This window comes from Oreochromis niloticus, linkage group LG3 (genome assembly GCF_001858045.2).
Source record: "Oreochromis niloticus isolate F11D_XX linkage group LG3, O_niloticus_UMD_NMBU, whole genome shotgun sequence".
Lineage (NCBI taxonomy): Eukaryota > Metazoa > Chordata > Actinopteri > Cichliformes > Cichlidae > Oreochromis > Oreochromis niloticus.
Window position 1 is genome coordinate 43666239 of NC_031967.2, and position 10948 is coordinate 43677186.

Consider the following 10948-nt stretch of genomic DNA (forward strand, 5'->3'; position numbering starts at 1 on the left):
AGGTTGCTCCTCAATTTCAGGTCAATACTGGGAAGAAAAAAAGAAACATACTGTTGGCATGTTTTATTTCATCTACATTCACCATGCAAAAAAAAAAAAACAAAAAAAAAAACTGTGACACATAGATGAGGTTATGTATCTCTTTGTTGAGTCAATGTGTCAAATTAAACAGCAGTGAAATTTAATCTGGGTGGAGGTAAAAAAGATGGTTATAAAATGAAATGCAAGAAAGCATGGAGCTAAAATAAATAACAGTGTATTTTTAGTGTGTTTGTTCCTGGTTTTGAGTAAAGGTACAGAAACAGTATATAAGTGCTGGTGTCAGGTTTGATCCACACCTCCACACGGGAAGGCTGAAGATACAAGCTGATACTGATAAGAAGGAAGAGAAGGTATTATATCAAAGGCTTGCTGGAAACTGTCAGACTATTGTCTATCTTTTCTGTAATAAACTACCAGCCACTTTGAATTTTCTTTTTTGTACAGAGAAACTAAACATCACCATGAAGCTGCTGACTGTGTCTACACTTCTCTGCGCAATGGTGTCTCTGGGCACTGCTGCTGGTGAGTATTGCAGTGTGCTGAGCATCACCTATACATCTTATGCATGAATGTATTAAATTGAAAATGAATGATCAAAATCAACATTTGCTGATGTAATTTGTTTAGCACGTCGAGCTAAAGTGGCCAGTAATGGGACAGAGCCATTAATTCCAGCAGGTCGGTGGACTTTTTTTTCACTAAAACTAATCACATTTTTATCATGCTGAACAGAACAAGAGTACATCAGCTTTCCTATATCAGTTTTCATAAATTAGTTTTCATGTATGATGGACAAGTACGTTTATAGCTAAAAAAAAAGTTCATCTTTAACACTTAGAAAAAAACATATTTTTCATGAATTTATATTTTAACATTTTTTTTCTGTTACAGTAAAGTAATTCAGTATTCTTTGATTGTCTTCAGGAGAACATCATGTTGCAAAGAGAGCAGCATCTTGTCCAAGCGGCTGGACTCAGTATGGGAATCGATGCTTTCTCTACAATAACCATCAAATGACTTGGTCTCAGGCGCAGGTAAAAGCAGTGATGGGAATTTATCATTTAGTCTTTGTGAAATCTTAAATCTTTCTGTTTACATTGTCATTTCTATAAACTCTGTTGATTTCCATTGCAGAGAATCTGCCAGACCATAAATGCAAACCTGGCATCTGTACACAGCTACGAGGAGTATCAGTTCATTCGAGGCGTCATATCTAGTGCCACTCATGAAAGTGGACTAACATGGATTGGTGGCTCAGATGCTCAACAGGTATAATATCACTTATCATTATACAAGGTCTGACAGTTGGAAGATGAGTCTACCCTTTTAAAAAAATTATATGGTGCAAAATCACAACAACAGCTGCCTCAAGGTCCTTTATATTGTAGGGCAAAGACTCCACAATAATACAGAAAAATCCAACAGTCAGATGATCCTCCTCCATTAGCAAGTACTTGGTGACAGTGGGGAAGAAAAACATTTTTTAATAGGAAGAAACCTGAGGCCAAACAGATGGGATCTGAATATTCAACACTTTTATAATTATGCTTGATATTATTGTCTATAGGTGCACATTTAGAACTTGGAACTGTAGCTTAATTTTAAGTGTATTCGTGTCTGCTTTTTCTGTTTTCTAGGAGGGTTACTGGTTTTGGATGGATGGAACCCGTTTCACATTTACGCAATGGTGTCAGGGAGAACCTAACAACCATAGGGGAAACGAGCATTGCTTGCTGGTGAATTTTTCAGGTAAACCTTCTGTGAAATCCCTGGGAGTACAATGTATGAGCACTATAAATGTTAAAGAAAAAAGGAAACAATACCCAGAATCTCCCTAATAATCTTTATGCATTTAATGTGACAAACAGTAATGAGTGACACAAATTTAAAACAAATTGTGTAATTTATTTTTAACAAGGCAGAAGTTCATTTTTTTTATCATATTGAATATTTACATAGTGTTTTGATGACACAGTAGACAAGTGTGCATCAGATGCTATTGTTATACAGAACAAAATAATTAGATATTTCGTAACCATTTCTCCATGTGATTGTGATTTTGGTTCATGATGATTTTGTGTATTTACAGGAAGCAAGTGTTGGAATGATGGGACATGTGACAGCCGATTCCCCTTTATTTGTGTCAGGGTCATCTGATGATTCCTTGGCTGTCATGAAAGCATGGCCCACCTGACGACAAAGCAAATAATCTCATATATCACAAAAATAATCTGCTTTTGATTTGATTTACTTCTTTTCTTTTACTGTAAAGCTGCACAAGGAATGAAGCGACAAGTGACATAAATTGGAGTTGCTCTTTTAACAGCAGCAAATTGCATGTGTACTTGAAAGAATGCTTTTGGCAAATCTTTATTTCCTAGAATGAATTGTTGTTTTTCATCTTCTTCATCATTAAAATCTTAAGCATTGAATCAAACTGGTCTGTGCATTTAAATGCTTAATGTACTCTTAAATTTCACATACATCAGCACTGTAAAACCAGACTAGTTCTCTGAGCTTAAAAAAAATATGCAAACTCATTAAAAAAAAGAAAACTGAGTAGAGCTTACTCAAGATAAGTAAGTTAGGACAACTTAATCATTGTGAGTACAACGCACTTAGGTATAACTTGATTGTTTTTTTCTGAGTGAGCAATACTAAATGTTTACCCACTGACAAACATTTCAAGTTCAATTACATTTAAAAAAAATTGTGGTGATTTACTGTTTTTAATTTTGCTTACATAAAAATCAAATACAACTGAATAGCATTATGTTTCATCATCCTTGAACTTGAGAGTACAACACTTTATACAAACATTGTATTTAAGTATGATTCAAAAACAACAATTAACAGCATTTCTTGTAATGCAGTTAAAGTCAGTCCAACTTTGATTTTTAAATGCAAAAAAGTACATCAGTAAAAATACTGGACATTGTTTGGCTGAACAACAAACAAGTGTATTCTCACTATTGTAGCTTGTGCTATTTAATAATACTTTACAAATGGCATTTGTATATTTATATTTATATGTTGTATATTTATATGTTACATAATTAAAAACTTTAATAGCCGTATAATGAAAAAAGTCTTAGATTTAATTATTTTAAAACTAAGTTTAGGCTTCCCATAATGTTGTATTGCAAGTTACAGAGCAGCTAAATCACATATAATAATAATCATAATAAGAGTCCACACTGCTCATGAACCCTGGGTCCCTCCAACACGTTCTCACTCCTAACTCGTCAAATGTGTGACATGCTGGTCCCTCAGACCCAGGTCCTTGACAAGTGCAGTCTCTAGCTCAAACAACACACTGGTTTTGCATTCAAACACAGAAGCTTGGTATGTTGTAAAATTTTATTTAATATTTTTTCTGGTCCTGGCATTACATCTTGAATCCAAATACAATGGATTCAATTCTGTAACATTGCCCCAACTTCTCTTAAGTACACTGACAGTGGATCTGGGTATGACCCCCCTGCCCCCAGCCACCTTCTCCAGCTATCCAGGGGATTTCCGTGCATCCTGGGTGTGCTCCGAGGCCTCCACCTGGTGGAATGCCCAAAAGAACCTCACAAAAAAGGTATCCTTTTGAGATGCTCAAACCACCCTAACTGGCTCCTTTCGATGTGGAAATGTAGCTCTACTCTCAGCCCTTTTGAAGGACTTTAAGGACTCTTCACCATTAAAAAAATGGTGCACCGGCGGCATCGCTGCAGCTGAAGCCCCATTTTGTCTGCCGATCTCTCATTCCCCTCTCCGCTCACTCATGAACAAGACCCTGAGATACCTAAACTCCTACACTTGGGGCAGTAATTCATCCCTGACGCAGATTATTCCTGCCTCTCCACATTCAGCTATGAACTGCTCCAGTGAGAGTTGGAGACCACCGCGTGATGGTTAATCAAGCCCCAAAGACAGATGGAGGTGCAGGTCATTGTTCATTCTGACTCAATGTCTCCAGCCTCCCTCAGAAAGCTTACAAACTTGGAGTTTAAGATCTCCTGAACTGGGACATCTGCCAGGCGTCCCAAGTGAACCCTCACTATATGGTTGGGTGTGCTAGGTCTGTCCGGCATGCTCCTCTGAAACCTGATCCAACTCGCCACCAGGTGAGGATCAGTTAAAAGCTCAGCTCTCTTCTTCACCTGATTGCTTATAAGATACAGCTACAGATACCCAAGCTTTGCTTTGAGGTGAGTATCTCCTCATGCACTAGCTCAGGCTCCCTCCCCACTGCAGAATGCTAAAACAAATTCACGAGTGGGAAAATTAAATGAATTGTAACTTCAGCTGCCAAATGACCGTAGTTGGTTTTAGGTCATAAATACTGGGCTTTGCTATTTTAATCTAGTTTCACATTTCCTGCGTTAGTAACAAACTGGGATATCAGCAAGAAACTGGAACTTATGTTGCAGGCAGTCTGCAAGTGAAGAATAGCCTACTGTGAAAACATTCTCATCTTCAGTTTGAACTTTAGACCAACCTGTTTTACTTCTTTTTGGATGTTTTTGCTTTGGCTTGAAGAAATTGTTTCTTTACTGAACGTTTCCTGTCTTCTGTTATTAAACTTGAGATATGACTACACTATGCTGTTGCTGTTGACTAGACATGCCATATAAGTAAGTACAAACAACGGCAGTTTGATCTGCATTTCTTGAAAGATCATATCCCAACTTAGTTCAGAGGGTCCCCACTGTCTGCACAGTGTATAGTGATGTCTGCATGTTTTTGAACAGTGACATTTGTTTTAAGAAGAGCAAATAACTTGGTGTTCTAAAAAACATGATTGTTTCTTTGCAGGATGCCTGGAGAGATGAGCCCTCCGTCACAGATGGTGTGGTCAGTGAAGAGGATCACCTGCAGGTTAAAGGTCATTGCATCTCCAGCTTACATCCGCTGCCACTGTACTTAAGTGAAAGTGGGATTTCCCTTAACTACTTTAGATATCAAAGTACTCCTTCACATCTTTCATGACCTTTACCAAAACCAGCAATAACAGCAATGTTTGAATCTCCTATTCTCCTCATATATTACTAATACATTTTATTTTCCTCCAGAAAATTGTTTACAGTGCACCAACAGTAATTATTTAGATAGAAGGCTGTCATGGAGGCTTTTATAGGTTTTTTCCTCCTTTATTTTGCATGAGCTATCAATGACCCTGGGGGGAATTCCCACTCACCACCTGTTGTGGATTTTCTGGATGACATGTATACCACATATCTGCAGTAAGCATCATCAGATGTGTTGCTCTCATACAGCAACCAAAACCTGTCTACAGTCAGAAGTTATGACCTATTGTGATAAGGCAAAACAAAGGGTTAATCAAAGGCGGCCCATCTACAGATAAAGTTTAGTGATAGGGACCTTGGTACTTTACCCTGCACCTGCTGTTTTTGGCAACTCTGCCCTGGTGCCTGTGCAGCCCCTGGTGAGCTGGCTGTGGTGTCTATAATGGCTGGAACCTGTGGAGAAAGCCCAGAAGAAAAGGGGTTAGTCGCTTGAAAGACCTCCAGGAAGGCCTGGAGAAGCAGTTTCTGTTATAGAAAATGCATTTGTAAAAGTCTGTCCTGCTTGTTCTTCAAGAAATAGAGCAGGCCAACCCCCTGGATTTCAGAGACATTGGACTCCATCTCCCAAATCTCCTTTCTGCGTAGGGAAAACATGACATCTATAATTTCTCTCGAGAGTTGCATGTTTTGTTCTCTCTTTTTTTTCATTGCATCAGTCCAGATACTTATTGTGGCCATCCCATGCAACATCAACGTACGGTCATACCTGTCCAGTTGGACGGGGACAGAACAAAACTAAAAAAACCCTGATGTTAAAGACGAATGTATAATTTGAAATGACAATTTTTGATGTTGCTAATAATGAGAAGCAGGAACCATTTCCCTAAACTGGATGAAACTGCTTAAAAAAACAGGAAATTGCATATTTTGGTTCCTAAGTAATTCACTAGAGGGTTATCAGAGAATGACTGGTTTAATAGTGATGCAAGTAATGTTGAAAAAAGGAAGTAATAATTTAATTGGTTGAATTTTTGATTAAAAAATAGATATGTTTTATCAATACTTTGATCAGAATTAATTTTTAAGAACAGAATTACATGGTGTTTTATAGCTGCGCAGTACAGTATTGTGGTGGTGATTTGCATTGTTGCCTCACAGCAGGAAGAATCCAGCATATAACTGGGGCATTTCTGTGTGGACTTGGCATGTTCTTCCTTTATCTGTGCTCATTCTGGGCACCTTGGCTTCTTTCCACAGTTTAAAGATATCCATGTTAGGATACATCTACATCCATAGGGATGAATGTGAGCGTGAATGTTTGTTTGGCTGTCTGTGTTGAACCTGTTACAAATGGGGTACCATGATGTACCCTACAACTCATGGCATCACTGATCTCCTTGACAGTCTGAGGAGCAATCTGGTGGCGTTAGATGGACCGAAACATAACGTCCTAGACATCTTTCATTGTTTTCCAAAAACAACTTGAATTTGTTGGACCACAAAACAATAATTTTGCAATTTTGCCTGTCATTTTAAATCAGCTTTGGCCCCATGTTTGTATGTTTTCTGTCCTCAGTTATGGATAAAATCTGGGTTTGTCAGTTCGAAAATCAATCAGTTATTTCATTTTGTTTATTTATTTATTTACTTACATTTTATTCAGCATTGAAACTTCTTTGGAACTGGGGTTGTACAATATCTGTCTAGACAATATGGAGTTTTGTAACTTCTGTTTTGTTTGACAAAGGGAAATTAATTTCATCATCGCTTTTATGTACACAACAGTTCTCCTTTTCACTTGATAGTTTTATTAATTCATTTATAAGACAAAGAATTAAATTGCCTGAGAAATTTAGTTCTCATATTTACGATATTCTCCTAATTGAAATAACAATACAACTGAGTAACAGGTAACAGTTGAATCAACTTCAGATATTATGTCTAGTTCATTTGTCATGAAAGAATAAGGGAGTAGGCCTCATCTGGCCATGCTTATCAGTCAACTGTCCCATTAAATTTGAACTTTTGAAAATGGTGAACTGTGTATAAAAATGGTTCTGATTGTTAAATAGATCGTGCAAAATGTATGTAAAACCTCTTTAGTTAAAGCTGAAAGTCTGCACTTCAGTCACATATTGATTGTTTGATTTACAATCCACTGTGGTGATTTACAGTGGCAAAAAATGTGTCTTTGACCCAAACATTAGCAGGGTCCTACATAAAGACAAAATATGCTTAGTTGTAATATTTGTTAGTTTGGCAAAACTGTGAGAGTCAAAAGTCAAACCTTCCACACAGCACAGTGACTTATTGTCAATGTAAATAAAGTTGTGTAGCTAATGATAGGGAGCTATGGAGAAAAAAATGTCCTAAGGGGATCTCTTTTCTTCACCATACAGTTTGCCAAGAAGAGCATATCAAAACCTATGATTTGTTCTTGGTTGGCACCACTGTGCCAAGATGCTTCTGGTAGATAAAGTTATTGTGATATTTTCTTAGACATGCACTTGAGGTATGATAATCAAACCCTTTGACCTTCAGTGTACTGTGGGACCAGAGACCTCCACTCAGCAGAGCAACAATTATGTTCCAATGTGCAGCAGAGAAATATTGTGCAGCAGAGGGCCCACTTGGTTTGCTACCATATCCTCTGACCACAGCACAGGTGATGCTGTACAAATTGCACTGCAACCTCAGCTTCCTGCACAGGTACTTACAGTGGCTGATATCCCGGGAAGGTTTGAACGCTGAAAGACTGTAGTGGAAGATTGTAGCAGAAGTTAAAGGTAAAGGTTTTGTGGGTCTATTGGACCCAGTTTAGATGTTGGCTCCAAAAAGTGAAGAACACCATGTAGAGCAGGGGATTAGGGAACATGATGAACTTTCATTTACCAATTTATATATAAAGGCAATGATATTTTCAGTCACAATGATGACATCAAGGGGTGGCAATACATTTTTTGACGTTTAACCAGGGAGAAGAAGTTGAATTATATATTGGATCTCTAGAAACATAATAATGACATAATGTCAATAATTACAATGTGTTTTAATCTCCTTCAACAGAGTTTCTCCTTCACACGGTAACTTTTCCTGTGAAACAAGAAAGCTTTATAAGGTGTTCTGTCGTTGGACTCTTTGGAACCTTTCTGTCAACCATCAGTTAATATGTGAAATTAAATCAGCATGAAATCAAATTAGGGAAGAGGCAATTATTTTTTATTTGGTTGAGAAAGAAGTTGTTATTTCCTGATTTTGCAACTATGTGACTATAAGAGTATATAAACACTGGTACCAGAGCTGTTCATAACCTCCACGGTGAAGACTAAAGCTACTGGCTGACTCAGAAAAGAGAGAAGACCATCTACAAAAGGTCTGGTACAAACTCTTTAATGATCTTTTCTCCTTTCTTTAAAGAATTGACAGTAATTAGATTCTTCTGTTTTAGACAGAGGCACCATGAAGCTGCTGCTTGTGTCTGTACTTCTTTGTGCAGTGATGGTTCTGACCCCTGCTGCTTGTGAGTATTGCTGTAAAGGATGTAAGTATATGTCATTTTGTACCTCTTTACATAATAAGTCACCATTTAATGTTTTAAATTGTTTAGTTCTTACAGATAAAGTTGACAGCAGTGGTGCAGGGGATTTAATTCCAACAGGTCAGTGGACATTTTACTGATTTTAACCAAAACTAATCACATGTCTAAAGACAAGAAGAAAAAACACACCTGTGTTTTGCATGATGTGCTTCTCGTTTATAATACTGATGATATATTTTAAGAAGAGAAAGGACAAAAAACCCAACATATAATATAGAAAAGAATTATATGAGCAAGATTATCTTTGTTATTTTATTTTATTATTATTATTACTTTATTCTTTATTTATATTTATACATTTTAATGACAATTTGTGTTTTGAAATTGTGTTTGCAACTTACTTTGTTCAACCTCACCTTTAAACCTCATTCTTAAATTTACCATCTTTCTTGATTTTGATTGTTTGTAAAAGGACTTTCTAAACTTTATTCAAAATAGGGGTATAAACAGATTAGGTGTTACTGTAATAACTAGAATTATATGATTAATAATTATGAAAAAATGACACTTGCATACATATAATTACACTTTATAACTGTGAAGGAGTAAAAATGCCCCGTTTTCTTCTTTCATTGTATTTGTCATTATCTAAAATAATGTAAAATACGATTTCAGCTGGAGTCACATATAAAACTATCTATTTTCCTTCAGGAATAAGTGACCAGGTCAACATGTCCTCTTGTTGTCCTCATGGTTGGACTCGGTTCAATCGTCGCTGCTTTGTCTATATTCCAACAGCCATGAACTGGGCTCACGCTGAGGTAAGTTTCTCTTAATTGTGTTGCCTTCAGTACTTGAGAAAAACATCTTAAACCACATTTGCTCTCTCTGTCTCTTGCCATTGAAGAGAAAGTGCAGGTCCATGGGGGCCCACCTTGCATCTGTGCACAGCAGCAGCGAGTACCATCTGATTCAGAAGCTGACTGGCCCTTATGGCTACAAAACTACTTGGATTGGAGGAACTAATGCATCTGGGGTACTTTTATTCAATCATTACAATATTTTTTTCTGTTTCACAAGACTTTGGTTAGGCAGAATCTTTTGGCCTGCCTGAAATAATGCAATCAACTTCTGTCTTCTAGAAACATGTTTGGTCGTGGACTGATGGGAGCTGTTTCAGCTATACACACTGGTGCCCAGGAGAGCCTAATAATGCCTGTGGCAATCAGCATTGTCTGCAGATAAATTATAGTGGTAATTCACAGTACAACATTTAATATGAATGCTTAATATATGAATGACTTATAAAAAAAAATAAAAACACATTTACTGATTTCTGCACTTGTACTTTCTTAGGTTCCAAGTGTTGGGATGATTTGCAGTGTGACTCACGTCTGCCATCTATCTGTGCCAGGAAAATCTCAAGACACCTGGGCTGAGACTGAAGCATGAAATTCCTATAAAAACACAAACTGATGTACAATAGTGTTTGTGTTTTGCTTGCTCCAATTTCTTTATTTCATTTTCAAGCATTACATTTTTTCTCTCATTGTAGCACCCAATTAAAACATCAAACGACAAATCAACAAAAACTGCATTGTCTTTTAAGACCTTGTGTCTTTAACAAGAGCAGACTGGTTGTGTTACTACAGCGTTGATTTTAGAAAACTGTTCTTTCTTCTGTTTTTCATTTTTTTTCACTTGTTTTATGCAGCAATAAAGCTTTTAGTCAAGCATCTGTCTGTGTTACATCTCTTGTGTTTAGGAATATACATATTCAGCACTCATAAGACACATTCATTGAAGTTGGAGAATTTAACATTAACCTGGACGTCCTGGTGTAAAGTAGTGGTGAGGTGACCATGAGGATTGGCTTTTAAAGGGAGATCACCCACCTGTTCTCCATTCAGACATTGTTTCCCTTATGCCAGAAGCTCCTAAACTCTCAACACCATCAGCCGCTGCTTACTTTAGGTGCTGTTACCCAGAGTTGTTCATTCATCCTTCCTGTCCGTGGATCACTCATAACACAGTGCACTGGGTGTTAGTAAAGTCCCTGTGTCCCTCTGCCAACTCATCGCTAGCCTTTGTCGACTTTGGGTCTAGCTAGTTTATCGCTAAACGGGCGCACCAATTTAATATTAATAATCCGTGGGCATCCTCCCGATTGTGACAGGATGTCTGAGCCGCACATAGACCCAGCAGGATTCGAACAATTAAAAGCCCAAGTGTTGTATCTCCGTGATGTGGTAGATCGACAGAGCACTGAGCTGGAATCCCTCGCTCAGACGATCATCCAGCTTTCTGCATCCATCACCACATTGCAGTGTCAATCCACAGCGTTGAGCGA

The 10948-nt window shown here is 37.5% G+C and overlaps 1 protein-coding gene across 1 annotated transcript; it reads left to right on the forward strand.

The window, feature by feature from the left end:
* Positions 1-312: 312 nt before the first annotated feature.
* Positions 313-10336, forward strand: LOC100695187 (aggrecan core protein). The gene is made up of 16 exons (XM_025905024.1): positions 313-392; positions 487-564; positions 670-720; positions 967-1076; positions 1177-1311; positions 1680-1791; positions 2132-2158; positions 3504-3628; positions 4849-4911; positions 8406-8433; positions 8509-8580; positions 8668-8718; positions 9310-9419; positions 9506-9634; positions 9741-9852; positions 9955-10336. The coding sequence occupies exons 2-16, from the start codon at positions 504-506 to the stop codon at positions 10035-10037; spliced, it is 1269 nt and encodes a 422-aa protein (XP_025760809.1). The 5' UTR covers positions 313-392; positions 487-503; the 3' UTR covers positions 10038-10336.
* Positions 10337-10948: the final 612 nt, after the last annotated feature.

Coding starts and splice junctions, on each gene's coding strand:
- LOC100695187 (XM_025905024.1), top strand. CDS start 504: ATGAAGCTGCTGACTGTGTCTACACTTCTCTGCGCAATGGTGTCTCTG. Junction 1,077..1,176: donor TGACTTGGTCTCAGGCGCAG/GTAAAAGCAGTG, acceptor TTTCCATTGCAG/AGAATCTGCCAGACCATAAA. Junction 8,581..8,667: donor GGTTCTGACCCCTGCTGCTT/GTGAGTATTGCT, acceptor TAAATTGTTTAG/TTCTTACAGATAAAGTTGAC.